Here is a 26,098-nt window from a genome sequence, read left to right as displayed (position 1 = left end):
TTCTTTTTCTTTCGATGTGATAATAAGAAATGTTTATTATTCAATTATTATTATTTGTTTTACCTTTGGGGAAATACGACTCTTCGTCTGGCTTCAGCTCCAGTTTGTATAAAGAGCCAGCATCTGCCGTGTGGATTCGCACCGGATTTCCATTGCTTTGTTCGTGTCCATCACCGTGAATAACTTTCCTTTGTGATTTGATTTGATTTGATTTGATCTGATCTGATCTGATCTTGATTTGAATTCGCATCCTTCTTTCCTTCTTGGATAAATTGGATCCTCTCCACTACTTAACATTTCCCTCTTCTCTCCCCATCTTCCACTCTCATCTGTGTTTCGTTCCATTCGTGAAATCCTAAAACTCTCTCAACTCAACCTCTCTGTGCATTTTATTGGTGACGTGTCGGTTGATGGCTGGTACCGACAAGTGAACCCGTTTCAGTCTGTTTGGCTCATTTCTCTTGCTCTCCCCGATAAGCTTCGAGCTTTCGTCATTGCCTTGGCCCGTAGCAACGCCAGATCACCAATTTTCCTTTGCATCAATCGACGCTTCCATTGAGGTAGGTTTGTCGCTTGTGGTCTAGAATTTCCATTCTTTCCCTTCTTGCTTCCTTCTATATCTCTCTGCGCCGGCGCCATCTCCTGCACATCTTTATGCAGCTGTGTGGCTGCCTTATCTTTCTCGGCTTCAGCTTCCCTCCCTCTCTCCCCCCTCCATTCTCGCGCACGAACCAGTTTTCTTATTATCGCTAGCAGCTTGGCTCCTGTCTTTGTTAATCCATGCATGGCTCACCAGGTAGCAGGTATAAAACCCACTAGTGCCGCCTCTTTTCTGAGTTCAATTGAGCCTCTATATTCCTCTTGCCACTCCACTCCCATCATGGTCTCTCCCGCGCCTTCTTCGTCGCCTCTTTCCGACGGCCACCTCAATGGCACCAACACCCTTCCCATGCGGACGGGGCCGAAACTCTACGGGAGCAACGATGGTTCTCAGTCAGGAGCTGGAACTCCTCTTGGTTTCCAAAGACACCCCCACAATAAGATCCTTGACAATGTAGCTGGCTCCAGCGTGCGCCAACCATCGCCGCAGCCCACACATCTGGCCATCCCCGGTGGTGGCCAGCATCGCATTCTGTCAGAGGAAGACCCCGGCTATGTGGCGGCCAAATTCGAAGGGAAGGAAAAGCAAATGGAGCAAGGTGAGTGGAATTCGAAATCCGTCTGATTCTATTGGTGGCAATTCATCTGACTCTTTGCTCTCTCGTTCACCAGTCATGGATCAGCTGGAGAAGAAAGGCTTCATTCCCATTGAATTTGTCGTCGGGGAAACCGAGTGGTTCTACAACCAGCTCGGCATTGACGACACATACTTCCAGACCGAGTCTGTGGACGCTATCGTCACGCAGATTCTCTCGCTATATGCTGCCAAGGTTGCAGCTTATGCCCGTGACGACAAGAAGCTCGAAATCCGGTTGGATAAGGAAGCAGAAGATCATGCTGTCTACATTGATACCAGCAAGCCCGGTATCGCAACAGTCGAAGGCCCCGGGTATGAACAGCGGATTGATAAGAAGTATATCAACCCCTCGACTCAAGGCAACAGCTATCGCGTTGAGACCTTCCGTTCCCCGACACCTATCCCCGGTGATGATGGGCAACAGCTCCGTTGTTACTTCGTGTACAAGTGCCAGTTTGCCAACCCTAATCCCGATCCGTACGAGACCAACATCGATATCATCGGCGAAAAGAGGTTCCTGCAGAAAGCCACCCCTAACACCAAGGCGATCTACCAGGAAATCATCAGCAATGCCGTGAGCCGCTCCGGCCCGGTTATTGAGCTGTTTGAGATTGAAAAGAGCCGCGAAAAGAGACTGGTCATTGCCTACCGCCAAGGCTCTGCCATGGGGCTTTTCAGCGCGCTCTCCGATCTGTACCACTACTACCGCCTGACCAGCTCACGGAAGTACCTGGAGAACTTCTCCAACGGCATCACGGTGATTTCGCTTTACCTGCGTCCTCTTCCTAACAAGGAGATTGCCGCCAAGTATCCCCCGATTGAGGCTGCCATCCACCAGATCATCAAGGAAGTCTCCCTTTTGTACTGCATTCCGCAGAACAAGTTCCAGCACCATTTCGCCAGTGGCCGCCTTAGCTTGCAGGAAACAATCTATGCCCACTGCGCCTGGGTGTTCGTGCAGCAGTTCCTGAACCGACTGGGATCCGAATACATCTCCCTGACAGATCTTTTGGATTCGAACAACAGCGTCCATGCGGAGCTGTTGGCGAAGATCAAGAAGAGGTTGCGTACCGAGACGTTCACCTCGGACTACATCTTGGAGATCGTCAACAAGTACCCGGAACTCATCCACAAACTTTACTTGGACTTCGCCAACACGCATTACGTGCAAACGCGGGGTCCCGCCGAGGATGACTTCCTCCCCACTCTGAGTTACCTGCGTCTGCAGGTTGACGAGGTGTTGGACGGCCACAAGCTGAAGCAGCTCATCTCGAGTACTGCGGCCAATGAACATGACGAAATGGTCATGAGTGCCTTCCGCGTGTTCAACGCCTCCATCCTCAAGACCAACTTCTTCACCCCAACCAAGGTTGCTCTCAGCTTCCGACTCAACCCCGACTTCTTGCCGGAACATGAGTATCCCCAGCGCCTCTACGGTATGTTCTTGGTAATCAGCTCCGAGTTCCGTGGATTCCACTTGCGATTCCGGGATATTGCTCGTGGCGGCATCCGTATTGTCAAGAGTCGGAACAAGGAGGCCTACAGTATCAATGCGCGCTCACTATTCGACGAGAACTACAACCTTGCCAATACCCAGCAACGCAAGAACAAGGATATCCCCGAAGGTGGCGCAAAGGGTGTGATCCTGCTTGACGTTAACCATCAGGATAAGGCCCGCGTGGCTTTCGAGAAGTACATCGACAGTATCTTGGACCTGCTGCTGCCTCCTGTCAGCCCGGGAATCAAGGACCCGATTGTGGACTTGCATGGCAAGGACGAGATTCTGTTCATGGGACCCGACGAGAACACGGCCGAACTGGTCGACTGGGCCACGGAACATGCCCGCAACCGCGGTGCCCCCTGGTGGAAGTCGTTCTTCACGGGCAAGAGCCCCAAGCTCGGCGGTATCCCTCATGATACCTATGGCATGACGACCCTGTCGGTCCGTCAGTATGTGCTTGGTATCTACCGCAAGCTGAAGATCGACCCGAGCACCATCCGAAAGTTGCAGACTGGTGGGCCTGACGGCGATCTGGGCTCTAACGAGATCCTCCTGTCCAATGAGAAATACACCGCCATTGTCGACGGGTCCGGTGTGATCGTTGATCCCCAGGGACTGAATCATGAGGAGCTTGTCAGACTCGCCAAGAAGCGGGCAACCATCTCTGAGTTCGACCTGTCGAAGCTCTCACCCAAGGGTTATCGGGTTCTGGTTGATGAAAGCAACGTTCATTTGCCAAGTGGCGAGCTGGTCCACAATGGTATGATTTTCCGCAACCTGTTCCATCTGCGTCGTGACCAGCAATATGATACATTCGTGCCTTGCGGTGGACGACCTGAATCTATTGATCTCTCCACCGTGGGAAAACTCATCAAGGACGGAAAGGCCACCATCCCGTACATTGTCGAGGGTGCAAACCTGTTCATTACACAAGACAGCAAGCTTCGCCTCGAGAGGGCTGGTTGCATCCTGTTCAAGGATGCTTCTGCCAACAAGGGAGGTGTAACATCCTCCTCATTGGAGGTCCTGGCTTCCCTGTCTTTCGACGACGAAGAGTTTGTGGAGAACATGTGCATCCGCGAGGATGGTACCGTGCCCACATTCTACAGTGAATATGTCAAGCAGGTGCAGGAGGTCATCAAGTCAAATGCTACTCTCGAGTTTGAAGCGATTTGGCGCGAACATGAGCAGACAGGATTGCTTCGCAGCGTCCTGAGCGACCGTCTCAGTGTTGCCATCACTCAATTGGATGAAGAACTTCAGAAGACAGAGTTGTGGGACAATGTTGAGCTTCGCCGCTCCGTCCTCCACGATGCTCTGCCGAACCTCCTTCTGCAGAAGATTGGTCTCGACACCATCCTTCAGCGGGTTAGTATTACTTACAGCCCAACATAGTTCATCAACGTGATGCTGACCATTTAATAGGTGCCGGAGAACTATCTGAGAGCCATCTTTGGCAGCTACCTTGCCAGCCGCTTCGTGTATGAGTATGGTAGCAGCCCGAGCCAGTTCTCCTTCTTTGACTTGTAAGTCGTTCATTTCCCTCTCAGAACATTTGATGCATTTTTCTAATGATGACTACAGCATGACCAAGCGTATTGCGCAGCTCAACGCGAAACACGACTCTTAGACGGATATACCTGTTTTCTTTATGATTGTGTTTGTTTGGTGATATGCATTTTCCGGGAAATACATACCTACTGCTCATCAGCAGTGTTACGGATATTCTAATTGTGACGATATCCATTGCATGGGATACAAAAAAGACATGAATAATACAGACCTAATATATCATCTCCGTTTTCTTTCCTTTTGCATCTAAGTAGTTTGCTCTGATAATTCAACTTGAATACACCCCCAGAATAGTCAGGTTGAAATTCACTGCTGCCACACTTGCAAAATTACACCTTTCGTCACTGTTGGATTTTTTGAGACATACTTACAGGACACAGTCAAAAAAGTTCCTACCCACACCCCAATCGATCTGTCTTGTAGCATAGATATCTACAAGGCGTAGTTGACAGGATAAGTGGAAATAACAAGTTAGACATGAATGATATGTAATGCTGCAGGCTCAGATAATGCTACATAGATAGTGAAGTAAAGTACAAATGTCACCAGCCTATATAACACGCATATAGTGACTAGACGACCACCTCATTGTCCTTAATGTTGAACTTCGGCCCTTCTTCATACTCGGTCCGCTCGATCTGTTCCAACTGCGCCCACAGATCGGGGTATTTATCCTTGGCCCACTTCTCAACCTCATCCTTCCAGTACTGATACGGGATGGCGTTGTAGAGTAATCCGATCCTGTAGTTTCGTATGAATTAGTACATGTTTTCAGACCTAACTTGGGGTTAACTGGACTATAGGAAGAGGTGAAACGTACGAGTTGCGAGTCGGCAGGTATCCAGTCTCAGCCTGCATCTTATCCAGCGCTTCAGTGGCAAGATCAAACTCGCACTGTGCGGCCAAGGCCTCGACATATGCCATGTACAGTTGGCGATCGACGGTGATTTCGAGACGCTTGACCTTGCTCATCATCCGCATGGCCTCCTGGATTCCGTTGTGGTGTTTTTCACATGTCTTGAAGAAGATGGTGATGGTTTTGTGGGATGGGCCTTCATCCGATTGCAGGATGTCGCGGAATACGTCCAGCGCTTTTTCGGGCATATCGCAGGCAGCATATGCCAGCATGAGGCCGTTCAGGAGGCGCGTGTTGAGGTCGACTTCCACGTCGAGCTTGAGCATGTTGTGGACCAGTTCGAGATTCTTCGCATCTTGTGTTCGCGCGAGACCTTGGAAACACCGCGCGTAGGTGTCGGGTTTGGGTCGTCGTGCGAAGTCTTCTGCTTGTCGCATGTGTCCAAAGACCAGGAAGGCTAGGTCGCTACGGTCTCGCTTGAAGAATGAGCTCATTATCTCGGTTCTCAGGCTGACGCCGGATTCAGGGAACGCGAGCTGGAGTAGTCTATACATTTCCCAGGCGTCATCGGTTTCCTGGGTCAGATCGGTGATGAAGTTGGTGAGAGTATTGCGGACTTTGGTTCTTTCTTCGGAGTCGTAGAGCCCGAGACGTGGACGAAGGAGCTCGGAGACGGCCTCCCACTCACGACGGTACAATAGCATGTGCGTCAGCGCTGCCAGAGTGTCTGCTTCCAACCGGACGTTGTTCTCGAATAACGGATCGGTGAGAGAGCCCACTTTCTCCACCACGGCATCCTCCTGACTTGAGTAGCAAAGGACGGTGATCAGCTTGTTCATCAATGGCAAGTTCTCGAGCATGATGGTCTCTGGGTCGTGCAGATCTTCCATGGAGCTCAGTGCAGTCTTCACATCCCCAGCTTGAATGTACGCTTCCAGTCGCAGTAGGTAGGTTTGCAAGTCCGGCTCCAGGCCCCACTGGGAGGCGAGAGATGCGAACTCTACGGTCAATTCAGGATTCTTGATAGAGTTGGCGTATTCCATCAGATCGTTCACGCATGAGATGGTGAGTGATTCGCTGGCCTCTTGGTTCCCAGCGGTCAGAATTCTGGCCTTCTCCTGGACGGCCGCAGCACTCTTAGTTTGAACAGCTTCCCAAAGAAGCGTGATATTGATGGTCTCCGAAATCGGTGCGTGCGAAAGCGACTCGAAGATAGAGCTTGCCCAATCTGTCTCGGCCTTCAGGATTGCGTAGCGGATGACAGCTTCCTTCGCGGGAACGGAGGGTTCTTCTCCGGAAAGCGAGAGACTCTCGTAAACCATTTTCAATGCTGCTAGCAGGTCCTGTTCAACGAGGATGCTGACCAGCTCTTCATGGGCATGCTGATCAAACATAATGCCGTGCTCGTTCAGCTTTTCCGTGGTGCGTCTGAGCTGGTTTCTGTCGTTGATAATGGCATAGCCTTTCATGACTGTGAGCCAAGGGGAAGGACTGGTCTTGCTCAGTCGGTTCCAGAAGTTCTCGACCACATGCCGCGCCTCATCTGGGTTACCAAGCATTGCCTGGATATGAATGTAAGATAGAAGCGCAGGACGGCTGACGTGATTGTTCCCAAATCCATGGTCCGCACAAAGCTCCAAGAAAGCTAGACGGGCCATCTTTCGCACGGTTTCGTGCGCCTCTGGCAAACATTTTGCCTCCGACAGGACGTAGAGGAGATTCTCGAGGTTCTCGGTGGAAAAGACCTTTTGCCATTCCATGCGTTCCAGTTCCCCCTCGCGGGCTCTGAGGTACTTCCAGGTAGTAACAAGCAGCTTCGCATGGTAGTTCGTAATGATTCCAGGCGTTTCCGCGCGTGCAACGACAAAGTCCTGGAAAGCTTTGGCCAGAATTCCATTGGCGGGGCCTCTGCTCTGGTCACTCAGTGATCTCAGCAAGTCTCGCATTGGCTTCAATCCAGTTTCAGAGGGCAGAATCGCAGGTTGAGGTTCGGCAGTTGGAGCCGCAAAAGCGAAAAGCCCGCGTCGCTGGGCATGGTATGGACAGAGAGGACCTAGCTTGCGGGATCGATGGCTACGAGCAGTATGCAGGAGGCGATAGTGACAGCGTGATGATGAAAGAGGCTCATTATTCAAGATGGCCCAAAAGACCCTTCTAGTCAGGTGGGACTGCATGTTGATCAAGACGTGTCGATGCGAGGAGCTCCCTGGTGAAGGGAAGTCGAGTATTTCGTTTCTTGTCTAGTTCCCTTTTCAGCAGAGACGTATGAAGTATAAGACAATTGTTTGCCAGACACCATGAAGCACGGTGTATGCACGATGTCAAGGGATGCAGAGACCGATTGGAGAATCAGGCCAATTGACGCAATGGCACCGAGGTGTGTTTCCTTGGATCGAGAGGTGGGAATGAAATGGAGGAGACGGAGTTGCGGGCGGAAGTCCAGGCGGCTCTTGGCGCGTGCCGAAAAAAGAAAATCGATCGCATCGTCGGCCAGCTTCATCACCCCCGACCTTTTCTCTCCGGATTGTCATTCTCGTCCCCCACTCCTTGGCCATCTCACTGTCCCAGTATGGCTCTTCATCTCTTTTCGTGGTCGCCTTTGCGCACCGTTGGCTCGGCCTTTGGGTCGGTGTCTGCTGCTGCTAGTGTTGCTTGTCGCTGGAATTCGACGGCTGCTGCTCCGAATCCCGCTCCTCAGCGTGGTCCCAGATCTCGGTGTAGGTGATGCTACTATTCAGTCCCAGTCTCTACCCGCTTCTTAGACAGAATCTGGGGGGATTTCTATCTCAATTAAATCCCTTTCAATTGTCCCTTTGCTAATCGTTGGCTTCAACACAGCTCCCAAAGTGTACAACCGCCGTCGTGGGCCAGTGGACCGCCGCCGATTCCTCGAGGAGCAGCGGGCTCAGAGTGAGAGCAGGGCCTTGGAGAGGTACCAGACGCGTGAATGGAAAGCCGGTGATCTCTATGCCCCTCATGATCTCAGCCCGGCAGAGATGAAGAAATGGAGGAAGCGCTACAGTCCCTCGACTGATGCCTTTGACGCACTGAACCTGAACCCTCTGGATTTGTATAAGGTATACCGACGCATTCTGAGCCCTTGCAAAAGAAAAAAAGCATGCTTTTTTCTAGAGACTAATATTTCCGATTGCTGACATTTGATGCACCACAGAACTTCTCTGTCATGTCGGAATATATCACCTCGATGGGTCGGATAAAGCACAGAAACATGACGGGTCTGCGGCCCGTTAACCAGCGCAAGATCTCCAAGGCCATTCGGAGAGCTGTTGGACTTGGTCTCATGCCCAGTGTTCACCGACACCCGGAAGTTCTGGCGGCCGAAGCAAGGTCGCGGATGGAGGGAGGAAGTGGTTACTGATTAGAGTTCCTCTGTATAACATGGGTGTAGGGTCACGGACTGGACTCGGGTTGCTTTCGATATGATACTTCATCTTTATTCTCAGCTTTTGAATTCCTTGGTGTTTTTTTTTCTCTGTTCTTCTATTGCTAGCCAGACAGCCTTGACGGGATGGCCTATGTACAACTACGACTATTACCATCATTATCCTCATTTCAATCCAACCAATACATATGACATTGCGCAATGACCGGGACCGAAGGGGAATTCCAGGCAGCAATCTAGACTGGACTGAATGAGCATTAATGCCTCTGATAAGACGATACCAGTGGTTATATAAGTACGTACCTGCCCGGTCAACCCACGGCAGCATCCGCGGCCCATGTGTTTCGGCGGCACCCCCACCCATACGTCAACAACCTAAACATCGCCGTGCTTCTCCCCCTTCCCCTGTTTCCCTCACCCAACATCTCTAGCTTTGGTTGATTCTACTTGTGTCTTTATTTAGCGACGGACATTGCATGTAAATACAACCATGTCTATCACGAATGGTCCGTTCCCACCTACTGCCCGATTGATTATCATTCATTGCTAACAGGCCACCTAGAATCCATCTGGGCTGCCAGCCCCTCCACCACCAGGGGTCAGCCCACTCAGCTTTCCGCGGACGCCAAGGGCGAACGGATCGCATATGCGGTATGGCATTGATGTTTTGCTAGAACTCATGCGAATATAAAGCTTCTTTCGATGCTGACTGTCCCTTTCTTGTAATCTTCAGGCAAACAAATCGGTTTTCCTCCGCTCGATTGACAACCCCGCCATCGCCAGGCAGTACACCGAACATAAGACGCAGACCACTGTTGCCCGCTTCTCTCCCTCGGGCTTCTATGTTGCTAGTGGTGATGCTAGTGGTATAGTGAGAGTCTGGGACTGTGTTGGAGAGGGTATCACCAAAGGCGAATACAGCATTGTGAATGGCCGGATCAATGATCTTGCCTGGGATGGCGATTCCCAGCGTATCATTGCTGTCGGTGACGGAAAGCAGCGGTACGGTCACTGCATTTCTTGGGACAGTGGTAACACTGTCGGCGAGATCTATGGCCACACGCAACAGATCAATTCCGTCTCGATCAGGCAGCAAAGGCCGTTGCGGGCAGCTGCCGCTGGTGATGACAAGAACCTAGTCTTCTACCACGGCGCACCATTCAAATTCAACACGGGAATCCGTGACAAGCACACCAACTATATCTATGGAGTCGGCTTCAGCCCGGATGGCTCGACATTGGTCAGTGTTGGCGCGGACCGCAAGATCTGGCTGTACGATGGCAAGACGGGAGAAGTCAGAGGCCAGATTGGCGAAGGAGAGCACAACGGCAGTATTTTCGGCCTTTCTTGGTCTAAAGACTCGCGGAAATTTGCCACAGCCAGCGCAGATAAGACTGTTAAGATTTGGGACGTGGAAGCGGGCAAGGTTACCCAGAGTTGGAACATGGGAGAGGAAGGGGCTGCAAATGTCAAGGACCAGCAGGTCGGAGTGGTCTGGCCTCAGGGAAGAAGCGATGGACTGCTGATCAGTCTTTCGTTGAGCGGCGACCTTAACTACCTAGTTGAAGGCACCCCGAAGCCCAGACAGATCGTCCAGGGACACCAGAAGAATATCACGTCCTTGACCCAGTCTCGCTCTGGCAGCGATGCCGAGACCTTGTGGACTGGAAGTTTTGACGGCCGGGTCTGCAGCTGGGATGTTCCCACGGGGGCCGCAGAAGAAATGGAAGGCGACAGCCACACGACCTACATCGCAGGTCTCGCGCCTACACAGGAAGGTAATGGTCGGATCTACAGCGTCGCCTGGGACGACACCATTCGCTCCGTGGATATTGGTGCTAAGACTTATACCGGAATCTCTTCTAAGCTGTCCGGACAGCCTAAGGGCGTTGCAGCCGCAAATGACTTGGTGTTGGTGGGAGCGTCGGAGAGCGTCGAGATCTACAAGGACGGACAGAAGACTGGCGACTTCAAGCCTGACTTCCCAGTCACTGCGGTTGCGGCCCATGGCAACGTTGCAGCTGTCGGAGGTGAAAATGCGACCGTCCAAATCTTGGATATCGCGGCCACGAGCCTTTCCCCCAAGGCTACCATCAAGGCCACGCGGAATGCGGTGTCTGCCTTGTCTTTCTCCCCCGATGGATCTCTCCTGGCTGTGGGCGACTCTCGGGGTCGTATCCTTGTTTACAAGGTCGCAGACGGTAGCCTTGTTACGGATCGTTGGACGGCGCACACTTCTCGAATTACTTCACTTGCCTGGAACGACGACAATGACCACCTGACCAGCGGGTCATTGGATACCAACATCTTCGTCTGGAGTTTGTCCAAGCCCGGCGACTGGCTTCAGGTGTCTAACGCTCACAAAGAAGGCGTGAACGGTGTTGCCTGGATCGCCGGAGGATCTAAGATTGCCTCAGCTGGTGCTGATGCGGCAGTCAAGGTATGGAAAGTGGAAGGTCTCAATTAGTGATGGGGTCGACTTATAGAGAATATGCCAAGTGTATAGTGAACGTTTGAGGTTTTGGCTGGTCCACAATATATTTTGCGTTTACCTGGCTTTGGCTTTCTGAGTTGTCATTGTTCGGATATTATCAGTTTGTAGAGAGCCATCTCATAGTGTAGTAGAAAGCGGGCTGGGATGACGCGGGCGTGACCCGTGCGTGAGTCTCGTCGCAATGCCCGCTCGCATTGGTCACCGGACCTCCCAAGCTCTCCACCGGCGCACAAGATCATGGTGGAACAAGGCCTTGTTCCTGTTCCTGTTCCAGTGTCGCCAGTTCCGGCAGTCTCTTCTATACGCTCGAGTGGAAACCGGGAAGGGAAAATGAGGTAAACAGATCATGTCTCTGCCGGGCGACTCATCGAGCAGCGGTGCCCGGCGCTTTCTGCGCCCGAAGAAGGTAAGCTGCATAGCTAGCTATCTCCAACCACTACCTAGCTAGCATTACTATCTAGCTAGCTAGGTTGCTTGGCCTAGACTTCTTCCCCTTGCCTCAACCTCTACGGGTTAACGGTGCACCCCCGACCCTGCCAAAAACGCCTGTCAGCACGGGAAATAGAAGAAGCTTATGTCGCGTTGCTGATCCATATTGCTTTTCTCAGTTACGCTACGCAACCTTCGTCTTACCGAGAACGGGCCAGCGACTCAAGGGCCTCATTAATCTACGAAACCCATATCCTGACCCACACGGGGATAGCGACAACGATGAACGACGGCCACTTCTTCCCAGAAATGTCATCGAGTGCCCCACGAGCCTCCCAGCACGGCTCTGGTATGGACTTCAACATACATGGCCATGGATGCATGAGTTCGTTTCGTCGGAGCTAGGAATCGGCGTTTTGAAGTGCAGTCTAGCTTACTTGCTTGGATCACTCGCGACCTTTGTCCCGGTCATTGCGTCGTTCCTGGGCCATCAAGATGGCAAACATATGGTTGCTACCGTCACGGTCTACTTTCATCCAGCGAGATCGCAGGGCGGCATGTACAAGGCTTTGATTTGTGCCTTTCTTGCCTTCCTTTATGCTGCCTTCATCTCTCTCACCAGCATGTGTGTCTCGATGTTCTTTCAGGACACTTTACATATGCTCCCCGTGGGACATGCCGTCGTGCTCATTGTATTCTGCGGCGGCGGGCTAGGCTTCATTGGTTGGACGAAACAGAGACTCGGCGATCCGCTTGTTAACGTCGCATGCTCCCTAGCTTCATTGTCGACCATAACTGTCTTAACTAAGGAGGGTGCAGTACAAAGTGGGGATCTATCGTTTGCGAAGATCTCTCAGGTTCTGAAAATGGTCGTGATGGGTGTCACCATCACAATGGCCGTGTCTTTTCTGATCTTCCCCATATCCGCACGCAAAAAGCTCCGATCCAACTTGACTACTGTCACTGAAAGCTTGGCGACAATGTTGGCTCTGATCACTGAAAGCTTCCTCAGTGGCTCCGAAGAGGAACTCCAGACTGAAGAGTTCACCAACACAGCTGCGCGCCATAAAAAAGCATATGCGCAGCTAGACAAGCTTGTAAGGGAGGCGAAGCTTGAGCATTTTGTGGCAGGCACGGAAAAAGAGTACCGACTGGAGAAGAAGTTAGTTCGTTGGGTGCAGGACATCACTCATAATATGGGTGGTTTACGCAGTGCAGCCCATCTGCAGTTCCAGTTGCTCAAACCAACGGAGCTCGCACAGCTACAGAGTCACGTCCCCGAAACCGGCCCTATGCCCTTGATAAGTCCGTGGTCACTCCATGAAGATGGGCCATTCCTGGAACGAATCGATGAGCAACCAGACGAAGAAGACAGACTCGGGGCTGCTGATATGAACGACGCCAATGGTAACCCAACGAATCCTCTGCATCCGGCAGATATATTTGCCCTCTTTATCAGCCATTTAGGGCCTTCTATGGTGAGCTATCATGTCGACAGATGAAGCGGAGATCAGTGAATGCTAACAGTCCACAGCGCTCGCTTGCGTTTACCCTTAAAGAAATATTCAGAGACATCCCGTTCACTCCCGCGCCTGAATTTAGAGTTTCCGTCAACAGTCGCTACCGGACGAGTCTAGATCGTGCGCTTGAGCTCTATAGACAGTCGCGCGAAGAAGCGCTCAAGACCATCTATAGACAACGCGAGCTCACCGGGGTACAAGAGCTAGAAGTCGAAGCTGATTTGGAAGAGGTTTCTGCAAGCTGTGGACACTTCAGTTTCTCTTTGCTGGAGTTTGGGGAGCAATTAAAAGAGCTTTTAGATATATTGGATGAACTACAACTGGAAAGTGAGGAAAGACCGACAGGGAGAACTTGGAGCTGGCTTAAGTTTTGGCGATGGGGTGGCTCTAGAACGAGGAAGAATGACATGGAGCAGTCGTTGGCTCCAACGGCTGATGACACAGGCGCAGCACCTCGGCGGGATATGACCAGCTCACCGGAGTCATCTGTTAGCCCTTCACCGGCCAAGATCGAGAGAGTTACCTCTGCCGCCGAGAAGCGTCTCGGCTATCGCATATGGAGGTCGCTGGGGTTCTTCCGCCGCGACGATACCAAATTCGCGATCAAAGTCGGAGCAGGCGCTGCACTATATGCCTTGCCGTCATTCCTCCAATCTACTCGGCCCTTCTATTCCCATTGGCGAGGTGAATGGGGGCTCTTGTCCTACATGTTGGTATGTTCCATGACGATTGGTGCTTCCAATACTACGGGGTATGCACGGTTCTTTGGAACATGCCTGGGGGCACTGTGTGCCATCCTTTCATGGTACGTGAGTGCAGAAAACGTGTTCGCTCTCGCTTTCCTGGGGTTGCTCATGGCCACATGGAACTTCTACCTCATCATTGTCCGCGGTCAAGGTCCAATGGGCCGGTTTATCATGCTCACCTACAACCTCTCAGTGCTGTACGCCTACTCACTTACCCAGAAGGAAGGCAGGGACGACCAAGATGAAGGGGGCGATAGCCCAATCATTACTGAAATCGCCCTCCACCGAGTGGCGGCGGTTTTGTCAGGCTGCGTGTGGGGTATCATCATCACGCGAGTCATATGGCCGATCAGCGCCCGGGAAAGGTTGAAAGAGGGCCTGAGCCTATTATGGCTACGGATGAGTCTGATCTGGAAGCGCGGTCCTTTGTCCACAATGGCCTTCCCCCAAGAGACTGCAGGCTTCATGAGTGCTCGGGAGAAGTTGGAGGTGGAGCGGTTCCTGTCGCATCTGGAGTCCCTCCAAGCCTCTGCGCGATCTGAGTTTGAGTTGAAAAGCGCCTTCCAGGATGCCAGCTATGGCAATATTTTGCGGCGCACCCGAAGTCTGGTGGATGCATTTGTCGCCATCAACCTGGAGTTGGTCAAGAATATGACCGCATCGGAAGGGGAACTCGCTATACTTCGGTATACGGTAAAAGAAAGGCAACAATTATCCTCCCGCATTAGCCATCTGCTATCTGGTAAGTCTCACGAATGTAGCCATTAAGTATGGATAATTGACGATTGAGATAGTCATGGCCTCCTCGATGAAGCTGGAGTATCCATTGAGCGACGTCCTCCCCAGCGTGGAGCATGCTCGAGATCGGCTCCTCGCACGGCTCTTTCATTACCGCAAGGACATTGAAACGTCACGGCTATCGACGGACGAAGACTATGCCCTACTTTACGCTTATAGTATGTTATGGAGCCCTTATTACTATCATTGGAATAATGAAAGGAAACATGGCTGACTCTAGACGCGATTACAGTTCTGGTGACGGGGCAAATCTCGGTGGAGATTGAAGCGATCATGGGTGAGATCAGCCGGCTCTTTGGGGTCCTACATGAGGATGCAGTGAAGCTGTATTCCTAGTGAGGAGATCAATAGAGATTGATTCTGGTGTTTGTAAATCACTTCTTTTATGGTGTATTTGCGTATGGTTATAACTCAAAGAGACTAAGGCGGTGAGAGGTATAGAGAGAGTGGTCATCTTTCCAAGTGCGCGCGGGGGATGCCGTAGAAAAGCAGATTGCCCTTGTCAAGTAAAAGAAGTCACAAAGTAAATAAATGACGACAATGACTTAATTTGGAACAATAAAATAAATAATAATAAATAATAATAAATTAGAAAGTCCAGTCTGTGGGCAAGCAAAATACCACCGGGTGACCTTTAAGCTGCAAGTGGATGGACGGCGGGATTCAATCCAATCCATCTTCCCCAGACTTACCCAACTTCCACTTAACTAACCACCTCGAACTTCCTCATCCGTCTGGCCTGCCTTTGCCCTCCCTTCTCCTTCCACCTCCCCCCTCCCATCGCCCATCAATTTGCTTGTCACTGTCTCTCCATCTGGCGTGTCGACCACACCGTCTGACACGCTTTACTCCGATCGTTTTCGCCTCCGGTTTTCCTGGATCTGGTATGACTCGCGCTTCATGAAGGCGTAGTTCTCCCCACCCCCGGCTTCGCGCAGCCCGTCGCGCTTCGGCGAGCCCTCGCAAACCATGCAGATCGATCCGGCTGCTCTGAGTCGGACAGACTCGGCCTCTACTACAATAGCCTCGTCCAAAAACACTGCCCCAAATGCTCCGCCAACACAGAAGTCTACCAAAGCCCTCATTTCCGTGCCGCGCCTGGATCTCGAGCCCATCTACACCGAGCTGAAGGCCGCCATCGGTGACAATTGGGCCGACTACAAAGTAGCTACCTCGCTCTTTCTTCTAGGTATGTCTGTGCATTGTCACGTCTATCTTACTTTCTATTTGCGAGAGTCTATCTATACTGTTGTTCTCGACATTCCTGTCTCCTCTTTATCTTCTTATAAGCCTCGGTCCCACTTTTACCCTGAATGCGTATGCTGACGCCGCCCTTCTCTCCCAACGAACAGGACAACTGAACCAGAGCGAATTGTCGTCGCGAGTCGATCATATAATATGCGCCGATCAAAAAACTGAGCATCTACATAACAATTTCGTATGCGCGATTATCGGCAATCTTACAAGGGATCTTCCAGATCATGGTGTCGCAAGTTGGGTGTCGGCGAACGACAAGCCGTCCGTCGTGTCAAAGCCGACATCGGGCGATGCCGCTGAACAAAGGCTCAAGACGGAGGTTATGCAACTCCCTCCCCGGGATCGTCGACGAATCAAAGCTATCCCCGAGGTATGCGACCTGATCCAGAGATGCGACAGCCTTCCCCCCCCCCCTGATATGTGCGCGTACATGGCTGACGGTGGATCTATACAAAGCGTGACCCCCATGAACTCGCGCCCAACGAACTGGAAGAATATCATTTGGCGAAACAGATCAAGTTGCCAAGTCAAGTACCAGCTAGTGCGGGCGGGTTGAATAAGACAAGTAGGTTCATGCCTGGCATCTCGTCTGCTTTTATATGCTCGACCGAATGTCGCTAACCATTCTGGTTCCTCGAAGACTGGGAACTCGAGATTCGAAAACGATATGCACAGCCTCTGGCGTCAGAGTCCGGCGAATTTCCGGACGCCGAATCTATCCACGCACGTATGGTTCCCATCTGCTACGAGGAATCAATCGTCAGCGGTGCAAGCCTTCCCTGTGCCGAGTTCATGGCGATCGCAACGGAGACTTTTGTCAAGGAAGTTCTATCCGTGGTATTCTCGCGGACGAGATCGAACGGCCCTTCAGGCACAATCAACGGCATGATGATGCGCAAGTACCGACAGCAGCTCGAAAGTGAGGAACTGGCATTCACACGAGGCGAGATCGTCAAGGATAGCGCGACCGGTCTTCTCCCAGTCGAGGCCAAGGAGGCGAGCACCCGAAAACCCTTGGGCGTGCGAGATCTCCGATTATCCTTGGAACTTGGCGGTGGTGTCCTGAGTCATATGCCTCTACTCGTGGATCAAATCATGGGTGGGTATCTCGAGGATGAGTTAGAAACAGACAAGCAAGACCGGGTCGAGGAGGTGATCGATGTCCCCGACACAAAGCCCGACAGTTACATGGACGAAATGGACGTGGATGAGGCGGAGTTCGACTGGGAAGGTGGGACAGTCACGGATCGGGAGCAATTGGGTGCCCTTCTGGATGAGTGTCTGTCAATGGCCTCGTGAGAGAAGTCATTCTCCGCTCCTCTCCAGCCCTGGCTGGCCTCTCTTTTCTACAAAATCTCTTTCTGTCCTTCTGTCTTTTCCTTCCCCCTCCACTGCTATCCCGGTTTCTTGCTTATTTGATCCAAACAGGATCAAACACCGCATCATCCCGGTCTCGCAGAGGAGGTGAAACAGGCGTCTTGGGAGTCATCGGGGGAAAGCCATTATCGTCAATTTTTTGCATCTGGCGCGGAGTTCGAAGAGTATCGATTTTGCTCTTTTCTTCTTCTATCTTATACCTCTTTTCTCTCTCTTTTGAAACTTCCTCTTTGTTCCCTACTGTCCGAGTTATCTTACCCTCCATCCCTCCTTTCTCCTTCCCTCTTTCTTATTTTCTCACCCCTCGAGCTGTCACACCCATACCGGCCACAATCAAGTTTTTCTCGGTCGTGGTCCAATGCGGACACTTTGTACCCTCGGTACGAATCCCTTGACGTGCTGGATCAATATTCGTCTGCAACCAGGGATTATATCCGCTCGTGGAAGAGAACCAGGTAAAGGACAAGGGTACCATACCTATCTTAACCTCCCAAGCAACATGCGCTGGACATATCTGCAGATGTGCATGGCCCCACCGTCATCTCGACTAGAGGAAGACGTTACTTATAACCCGAACTCGGGCATCCGTCAGGATGAACAGTCTGTTCGCCCGCTCTTTACTATCTATATACCTGGGGGGGAAACGTGAAGAATCTACATGCTTGTTGGCGCAAACTGGTGGTGAATAACGATAAGGAAGAAGAATTGTGTTGTGTGTTTGTTGTTTACTGTACATTATCCTGTCTTCCATTCTTGGCTTGCATATGCTTGCTGGAAACCGTTTTACCGGCTGATCATGATAGAGAGAAAGAGAGACCTCATGAGACAGACTTCTATAAGAGAAATGTCTCAGCAACCCCGCCACGCGCAGGACCAATTGGTTGTATGGTTGGTTTGATCTGCAACTGCAACACTCTTAATGCAAGGCTAAGGCCGATATTGACCTGTATGCAGTTTCCAGAGTTTCCTCCTTATAGTTATAATTGTTTTGTAAAGATATAGCCAAACCAACCAAGCGGAGAGGTGTTGGCTGGTGAACCACTGTTTCACTTCGCCTGAAACGCCAACGTATCCTCCAGGGCAATGAACTGGATATCGTAAGGAAAGATGAACACGCGAGGTCAAGAAGGCAAAGCCTCATCATGACATCAATTAGGTCAGACGGTCTGCGACCATCTTCAAGATTTCTTCTGTCGACTTGAGCGCGTTGGCGGGGTCTTTGGCTACGGATTGCCAGACTTCTCCGTGCTTGGGCTCGGTCGAAATACACTTGGATATTACATCGGCGCGTTTTTCCTGGGAATGATCGTTAGTCACGTACACCCTGAAGGGATTCTTCTTTTCAATCATAACTGTAAGGCATACCTCTGTGCCATGCTGCAACAAGAACTTGTAGTACCAAGCCCATGCGTCGCCCATATCACTATCCGAGACAATGGCTTTCTCGAACCAGGTGAGTGCTTTTTCCAATCGGCGCTCACCCCAAAAGATCCGCGCGACGGTAATAAAGAGAATTGGATCGTTGTCGGCCTTCTTAATCGCTTCCAGACTCCGAGCTTTCCGTTGCGCGCGCGGCTCCAGGTGCCAAATGCTTTCACTCCATAGTAACCCAGAGGTAGGGACTTCTTGCAATGCCTTGGCCATTAGGACCTTGGCCTGGGCAATGTTGTTTGCTCGGCGCTCAACGCGCACACTTTCGGTCCAAAGCTCTGGACTCTTGGGGACCGCAAGGCGGGCACGGTCGAGTACTGAACGAGCCTTGACGACAGCACCGGCCTTTTCTTCCAGTCTTGAGGCCAAGAGCCAGAGTGGGATGGACTTGTTGCAGGCTCTGGTTCCGGTTCCGTAAGCTTCCCGAGCCTGTGGGTATTTGTTTTGGGCTTCGTAGATCTGCCCCTTCATCATCCAAAGTTTGTCCGCCTTGGGATAGATTTGAAGTCCTTGGTTCACCAGATCGAGCGCCTCATCAATGTTGCCGAGCTGTCGCTCGAACGCGACGCTCTTTATCCAAACGCGGTCCGTACCCGCTTCGCGTCGAGCAGTTGCAAGAAGTTCTCTGGCTTCGGATGTTTGGTTGGCATCGGCCTCCAGCTTGACAGCAGCCAGCCAGATATCCTCGTTGTTGGGATTCTGGTTGAAGGCACGGCCGAGCACTCTCCGGGCATCGTCGATCTCGCCGGACTGCCACTTTTCTTTGGCCAACTGCAGCCAGAGTTCCTCACTTTGTGGGCATGCCTCAACGGCCTTTTCAAGGACTTGCCACAACGCTTCTTTACTACCATGGTTGCGCTCCAGTTCAGCTGCCGCAATCCAGATTGAACGACGGTTGACGAAAACACGCAGCGCGTAGGCGTAGATAGCCCTGGCTGTCTCGTACTTCCCCCTGGCAATACTGGCCTTTGCATCATCCATCCAGATGTCTTTGCGATCGTCATCCTCATCCAGGCCCCATCCGAGTGTTTCGCGAATGATGGCGCCACAGGTGAGGATAGCACCCTCTTCTTCGCACTTCTCTGCCTCCGCTATCCACTCTTCCCGTTTGAGCATGGCGTTTTCTCTCGCGAGGGATTGGACAGCTCTCTTCATCACGTTTACCTTCTCGAAGGTACCCATCTGCTCCTGCAGGCGGGCAGCAGCGACCCAGACTTCGTGGCTGGTGGGAACCGCTTTACGGGCGGCATTGAGAACCTTCTGGGCATTCTCCGGTGTCTCCAGACGAGCCAGGGCTAGCCAGAGCTCGACAGAAAGTGGGATCATCTCGACTGCCTTCGCCAGAAGCAGACGTGCATCGGCAGGGTCATCCTCAAGGTTGACGGCTTCTTTCCATATCGTCACAGACTGAGGTATGTGAAGAATCGCCTGTCTAAGAACGTTCTTCTTCGCGCGAGGCTCAGTCTCCAATCGCATGGCTTCGATCCAGAGTCTTGTAGAACGGTCATTGTTCTTAATGGCATTAGCTGCAATCACCTTGGCATTATGGCCCTCGTTAAGGCGAATGTTTTCAAGCCAGGCATCTTCGCTTTTCGGGCACAACTCGCAACCCTTGGCGATTACATTCCTGGCGGTCACAATTTTACCGGCTAATTCTTCTAGACGCGCCAGCGCAATCCAACCCGGCGCATGCTTAGGATTCGTTTTCGTTACAGATTCCAACAGAACGCGGACCCGCTTAATGTCTCCGATTTCTACTTCTCCAGCTTTCAGCTCAGATTGCGTGAGACTTGTAAGGTAGCCCTTCGGGTCGATGTTGGTAGCGCTTCCAGAGGCAGAATCCCCAGATGATCCCATGGCGGCTTGGTCGAGCCTGACCTTCAGGACCTTATCACGCGCAGCACTGATGTCTGCGAAATTGGTGATTGTCCCATCAGCTGCCTCCGCTCCATTGGCTGCCGTCTGGGTCCCATCCTCCGCAATTGTTGTCTCAAATTGGGTCGAGTCTCTTGCGCTCGCGATCACACTGTCCGGTACTGCGTAGAATCTCTGCCGAAGGTTCTGCTTTGCGCGTCGGTTTTTTCCGGTGAGATCTCCCACCTCCGGGAGGTTAGCCCACTCGTCCTCGGAGACCGAGGCTAAGGATCGTTTTAGATCTGCAAATTGCTGCTGGATCTTGGGATTTTTGCGTTCGTAGTCTTCTCGTTCTTGCTGTTCGCGAGCTTCCCTGTGAATGGTGGAGGAATTACGTCGGTAATCTGTCCAAACAAACCGCATATGGAGAAGCGGATGAACAAATCGCTTCATAAAAATAGCAGAAGGGGAGGCAAAAGGGCGGAAAACTAACCTTCTCATCTTCCGACGCTTGTCCATCTTTTCATCCACCTCTCTGTAGATGCGGTCCGCCTCGTCATCTTCTTGGTCGAATTGACCGTAGGCGAAAAGCCCGACTTCATTGTCCGGATCCTGAAACCGCTCGTCATCTTCCTCTTCGTCCGGCTTTTCATCTTTACCGCCCTTCTCTCGCCCTGCGCCATAAGCTGTGGGAGGAGCAGCTCCAAGCAGCTGGGCCCGTTTTGCCAGCGCCGCCTGGATCTGTTCTGGCGTGGGGCCTTCTCGCGCGGGTCCGAGATCTGAACGGGTGGTGAAGCCAGTGGCACCGCGACCAAGACCGGCGACGTAGTTCTCGGGAGCGGTTTGGCTCAAAAAGTCCTTACGCCCAGACGCCATGGCGAACGAGGTATACAGACCAGGGAACCGGGAGTGTGACTGAGGAAGAGCTGGGAAAGCTGTTCGCAAGAGCAATGCGGATGGCAAGAGCCCTCCGACGATGAGCGAAACGCCGGGCAGCCGCAGAAACGTAGTTCCGAGCCGCTAATCTTATCAGAAACCCTCCGCACTTTTTTTTGTTCAAGCCCAAAGACAGAGACAGAGAAGCGATAACCCGTTCAGGATATACCTCTCCAAAAAAAAAAAGGTTGTCTCGTGAGGATTTGGACTGCTCATTTGGAGGCCTCGCGACTCAATCTGTCAGGATGCCTAAGGTCAAACAGCAGAAGCGCAATAGCGCTTCGAAGGCCAGTCCCTATGCCGATGCGGCGGCGAAGACGAAGGCCGCCAACACCGTCTTCAAAATGAATACCGATCTCGGTCAGCACATTCTGAAAAACCCTGGCGTGGCTCAACGAATTGTCGACAAAGCCGAGTTGAAACAGAGCGATGTAAGTTGCCCACATAGTTGTCCCATGTACTCTACGGATTTGTCTAACCCGGGTGGGGCTTTCTTGTATAGGTTGTTCTCGAAATTGGTCCTGGTACCGGTAACTTGACCGTGAAGATCCTCGAACAGGCAAAGAAAGTTATCGCCGTGGAGCTCGACCCTCGAATGGCTGCTGAAGTCACCAAGCGTGTTCAAGGCACACCTGCCCAGAAACGCTTAGACGTTATCCTTGGAGACGTGATCAAAACAGAGCTTCCATATTTCGATGTTTGCATCAGTAACACGCCGTATCAGGTACGTTCTATACTCTATCTATCTCTTCGAAGTGGAAGAAAGGCTAATTAGTTGCCCGCTAGATCTCCTCTCCCCTCACATTCAAACTTCTCGCGACATCTCCGGCGCCCCGCATTTGCGTTCTCATGTTTCAACGAGAGTTTGCTCTAAGATTGTTCGCTAAGCCAGGTGATAAGCTCTACAGTCGACTCTCTGTCAATGCTCAGATGTGGGCTAAGATCGACCACGTCATGAAGGTGGGCAAGAACAATTTCAAGCCCCCTCCGCTGGTCGAGTCGAGCGTTGTCCGTCTGGTACCTAAGAACCCCAGGCCTCAAATCAACTATGATGAGTGGGACGGGCTTCTGAGAATCCTATTCGTCCGGAAGAACAAGACAATCCGGTCAAGTTTCCTTGGCAAGTCCACAGTCATGGATATGTTGGAAGCCAATTATCGGACATGGTGTGCGCAGAACGATATTCCAGTTGAGGATGGGCCGGCGGAAGGCGCTGAGTCTGATGCGATGGACATTGGCAACGCGCAAGACGAGGAAGATGATGAGGGTGAAGACGAGCCTGACGAGGGCATGGACGTGGACGATGAAGACGACGTACCCGACTTCTTCAAGGAACAGACGAACGCGCGTATTCAAGAGGCTCTTAAGAATCGGCCTAGTCGTAAGAAGAAGGGAAAGGTAGCAGAGCTCGTCCGGGAGAAGGTACGGCAGGTGTTGGAAGATGAAACACGCCTTGCCGACAAGCGTGCAAGGATGTGCGATGAAAACGACTTCCTGAAGTTATTGTGGGCCTTCAACCAGAAGGGCTTCCATTTCAGCTGAGGCTAATAAGCCTGGGAATCGGAGATTACGTCTCCTTTTCGGAACGCCATATACTAATGAAACAGGTGATATTATTAATGACTCATGACTGTCGTCACTGCAGGTCATCCTCTGGAGTTCGTTCTCCAGCCGGACGAAGATGAGCCCTAGAGTCCTGGAAGAGACTTTGCCAGATGAATGCTTCGCTCAGCAAGAGTTCCACATCTTTATCCGTCCAATCCTTTGTGGGAAGTGCTTGCAGAAACATCATTATCTCCTATTGTCGTTTAGCATTGACTGTACGGTATCCAGAACCTTTTAAAATTATACCCACCTGGAAATCCATCTTAACCAGCTGGTCTGACCATTTCACAAGGAAGGCTGCACAAACGTATAGGTGAAACCTCGAGAAACCCTGCTCCTCTGCCTAATGATATGGTCAGCATACCTGATCTACATCTGGTGCAATAGGGAGAACCTTGGTTTGCTCACCATATACGTGTCCCACATCCGTATAGTATTTTGTACACTCATCTCACGCATGAGAAGACAGTTCATCCACCGGAAACTGAACTGCATGAACTCTACTCCCTCCTGCTCCAAGTGCTTGGCCAGTGTAGAATCAATGCGCATCGTCAAATCACGCAGTGCCCTAACTTGTCGGTGAATACCCGGTTGAGCATAGATATAATTGTCCTGAATACCATCAAGTAACTTGGTAAGACACCAGAACGTATCTGCCTCCACGGCATCCAGCACACTCCTGGGCAACTGGCCAGGATCCATGCCCCTCTCAACATTAAGATCAGTTACATACGTGCCCAAAAAGACCTGCCAGAACGGTGTGACGAGGTCATTGATACCTTGCACGTATCCGCTCGCCGGATGTCGGATAGCCCAAACATAGAGGATCTTTTCCAACGATCGTTGAGTAGCTTCGTAGCTGTAAAGTTGAATATGAGGGCTAGTCCGAGGAACATCAATGCTGATTTGATGCCATATTGCCTCATCCAGGCCCCTGCCACGCCCAGCGCTCGACGAAGGCGGATTTCCAGAACCAGCCGCACTCCCGCGTTCGAAGGCTTGTCGAACCCCGTCCAAATATTCCTTACGCTTTCTTTCGAGGGTAGGAATGCGCCTTTCACTATTCGTGGGGAGGTATCCAAGGAGCAGTTGCCAGGTCATCGCGCGAACTTCATCGGGGACCCCTGACCAGGCCAGATTCCTCAGATCTGACAAGGGAACGGTGCTTGTCTGGAGAAGACGTTTGAACTTGTTTATTCTCGAAATGCGGCTGTTGTACATATCCAGCTCTTTGGGCGATGCATTTTTGGGAGGGGGCGCGTGGTTTATGAGGTTCAAGGCGTTGGCGGGGTCTGAAAAAAAAAAAAAGAGGTTAGTACGTTCCAGCGTTATAACGAGGACAGTTTCATACCTTTCAGGATTTCTTTATACTGAGGTCGCAGTATCTTACCCTCCCCAGTTCCAGCAGTAGGATACATAGGGACACCGCGCTCTTCAGCGATGTCCGAACTATTGGCCCGTTGCCGATTGGTTCCTAAACCAACCCCGAGTGATGAGGCGGTACTAGCAAGCCCCCCACCTGGGTCAGCAGGCTTAAGCTGAGAAGTGCCAGCTCGCTGCGACTGTTTCTTCCGCATGCTGGTAATACTAGGGAGACCAAACTCGTCCTCATCGTCATCGTAGACAATGTCTTCCTCCCCCTCTTCATCTTCGTAATCTTCTCCCAATCGGTCGGGGCCCCAGGAATCGATCCCGCCATTCATTATGTCAGAGTAGGAAGTAGTATGAGGGGACGTAGACCACCCGCCCGACCGTAGGGGTGAAAGCGACGTGTGTTGGATATTGGCAGAGGATGACCGAGGCGGTGTCCGCGGGCGCGCATGCTGCTGCGAGATCCCTCTATTGGGGGAGGCGCACAGGTCAATGAAATGAAAGAGCCAAGCGCGAAGAGAGGAGAAAACCAAATGACATGCAATGTACTAACTTTAGTATGTCAGCGTGCGAGTATGAGGCACCAACAACCGTGTTCTGCTCATGTTGCGTCGAGGCCGCTTGATTATGGGATACCGATCTTCCCTTCCAGAACGGCGAATTCACCCGCCTTTCAGGGGAGGATTAGCGCGAGAAACTCAAAAATAGATGCTATGAGATGCCTTCAATGGTCCACAATGGGAAATTGAGCGATGGGGAGTGAAACATACTCAGCACGGTCTGTTCATTGGAAGTGGGGGAGCTATATCAGCCACTGGATCTGGAACCCAAAAGACGGGGGTGTGAGAGGTACGAACCAACCTGGACCATCTCCTACAGAGAGTCAAAAGCGATTGGGTTAGCTAGATATTGCATAAAAAACTGAAAGAAATCAGGCTTATGAAGCTAAGGTCAGACTCACCTGTTGGCCCTTCCTCGCAGCCATTGCGTTTTTAAGGAGTGCGGAGGCAACGATAGCATCAATTGAGCAGGTCTTGGGGATCGAATAACATGGAGAGAAGCACGGAAGCCGAGTGCGGGGAGGGCTGCGGCACGTGGATTCGGTGCTGCGTCCAAAGCTGGCAGGGGTTTCCCAGCAACAACACCCCGAAAGAACAACGTTGATCTGGATTGATCTACTTTTTTTTGGCTTACAGGTCTCTGCGCGGGGGAGGAATCAGGGTAATTGTAATTGGAGTTGGTGGTCTGTCATGCCATAATACTTACTTCGTAGTTCTTCTGATGATGTTTTGCTGGTCGGGGGATAACACTCGATAAGGTCTTGCGTAAAGGTCTACTGACTACTGATACTAGCCCTTACGGACAATACCCACCTGGTAGCTTTCGTCAGGTACTGTGAGGAAGCAGTACCTCCCAAAATGGAGAGATCTTGGTAGAGTATATTTTCCGATAATTTAAAATGCAGATCTATATACTAGAGTCACATATAGTCATAAATAATGAGTATTCTTTAATTTTAAAAATTTCAATATGCATCCATTTACTCTTGCAGGTTGAATTATCATAATTTCATACCTACTACATAGTACTTTTAAGGTTCCTTACCGTTGGCCAGGATCCATTACAGTACAATACACATTATTACCGACGGGAATCTCTTACAATACCAGCACAGCGTACTTGCCCAGTCAGCCAGTCCGTCACTCTTGAC

General features: G+C 51.5%; 7 protein-coding genes across 7 annotated transcripts; 4 read left to right on the top strand and 3 right to left on the bottom strand.

Moving 5' to 3' along the window:
* Positions 1–880: 880 nt before the first annotated feature.
* On the top strand, positions 881–4,368 carry BO79DRAFT_260289 (glutamate dehydrogenase (NAD(+)); the record flags this gene model as incomplete). The annotated part of the gene is made up of 4 exons (XM_025686401.1): positions 881–1,199; positions 1,273–4,106; positions 4,164–4,264; positions 4,323–4,368. The coding sequence occupies 4 exons, from the start codon at positions 881–883 to the stop codon at positions 4,366–4,368; spliced, it is 3,300 nt and encodes a 1,099-aa protein (XP_025534237.1).
* A 514-nt stretch (positions 4,369–4,882) lies between these two features.
* On the bottom strand, positions 4,883–7,543 carry BO79DRAFT_248865 (putative mitochondrial respiratory complex I chaperone (Cia84); the record flags this gene model as incomplete). Its single annotated transcript, XM_025685745.1, has 2 exons — positions 5,131–7,543; positions 4,883–5,051 (listed from the first exon to the last, which is right to left on the bottom strand). Exons 1-2 carry the CDS (start codon positions 7,338–7,340, stop codon positions 4,883–4,885), a joined length of 2,379 nt encoding a protein of 792 aa, XP_025534236.1. The 5' UTR covers positions 7,341–7,543.
* Positions 7,544–7,692: 149 nt separating this feature from the next.
* Positions 7,693–15,089, top strand: BO79DRAFT_183158 (actin cortical patch component). The gene is made up of 9 exons (XM_025680262.1): positions 7,693–7,883; positions 8,005–8,243; positions 8,339–8,537; positions 9,132–9,220; positions 9,303–11,009; positions 11,672–12,970; positions 13,027–14,500; positions 14,553–14,714; positions 14,789–15,089. The coding sequence occupies exons 1-9, from the start codon at positions 7,736–7,738 to the stop codon at positions 14,890–14,892; spliced, it is 5,421 nt and encodes a 1,806-aa protein (XP_025534235.1). The 5' UTR covers positions 7,693–7,735; the 3' UTR covers positions 14,893–15,089.
* A 436-nt stretch (positions 15,090–15,525) lies between these two features.
* BO79DRAFT_277993 (TADA1 family protein) lies at positions 15,526–17,330 on the top strand (the record flags this gene model as incomplete). Its single annotated transcript, XM_025687853.1, has 4 exons — positions 15,526–15,749; positions 15,793–16,183; positions 16,270–16,378; positions 16,454–17,330. The coding sequence occupies 4 exons, from the start codon at positions 15,526–15,528 to the stop codon at positions 17,110–17,112; spliced, it is 1,383 nt and encodes a 460-aa protein (XP_025534234.1). The 3' UTR covers positions 17,113–17,330.
* Positions 17,331–17,906: 576 nt separating this feature from the next.
* Positions 17,907–21,401, bottom strand: BO79DRAFT_241223 (U4/U6-U5 snRNP complex subunit PRP6). Its single transcript, XM_025685095.1, has 3 exons — positions 20,969–21,401; positions 18,556–20,848; positions 17,907–18,486 (listed from the first exon to the last, which is right to left on the bottom strand). The coding sequence occupies exons 1-3, from the start codon at positions 21,349–21,351 to the stop codon at positions 18,343–18,345; spliced, it is 2,820 nt and encodes a 939-aa protein (XP_025534233.1). The 5' UTR covers positions 21,352–21,401; the 3' UTR covers positions 17,907–18,342.
* Positions 21,402–21,554: 153 nt separating this feature from the next.
* Positions 21,555–23,263, top strand: BO79DRAFT_204876 (dimethyladenosine transferase). The gene is made up of 3 exons (XM_025681816.1): positions 21,555–21,842; positions 21,914–22,135; positions 22,198–23,263. Exons 1-3 carry the CDS (start codon positions 21,657–21,659, stop codon positions 22,951–22,953), a joined length of 1,164 nt encoding a protein of 387 aa, XP_025534232.1. The 5' UTR covers positions 21,555–21,656; the 3' UTR covers positions 22,954–23,263.
* On the bottom strand, positions 23,048–25,393 carry BO79DRAFT_204872 (GTPase-activating protein GYP1; the record flags this gene model as incomplete). Its single annotated transcript, XM_025681815.1, has 8 exons — positions 25,349–25,393; positions 25,245–25,260; positions 25,158–25,167; positions 24,941–25,057; positions 24,368–24,855; positions 23,425–24,308; positions 23,267–23,359; positions 23,048–23,209 (listed from the first exon to the last, which is right to left on the bottom strand). Exons 1-8 carry the CDS (start codon positions 25,370–25,372, stop codon positions 23,048–23,050), a joined length of 1,794 nt encoding a protein of 597 aa, XP_025534231.1. The 5' UTR covers positions 25,373–25,393.
* Positions 25,394–26,098: the final 705 nt, after the last annotated feature.

This window comes from Aspergillus costaricaensis (genome assembly GCF_003184835.1).
Source record: "Aspergillus costaricaensis CBS 115574 unplaced genomic scaffold BO79scaffold_57, whole genome shotgun sequence".
NCBI lineage: Eukaryota > Fungi > Ascomycota > Eurotiomycetes > Eurotiales > Aspergillaceae > Aspergillus > Aspergillus costaricensis.
This window is presented reverse-complemented; position numbering and strand designations above follow the sequence as displayed.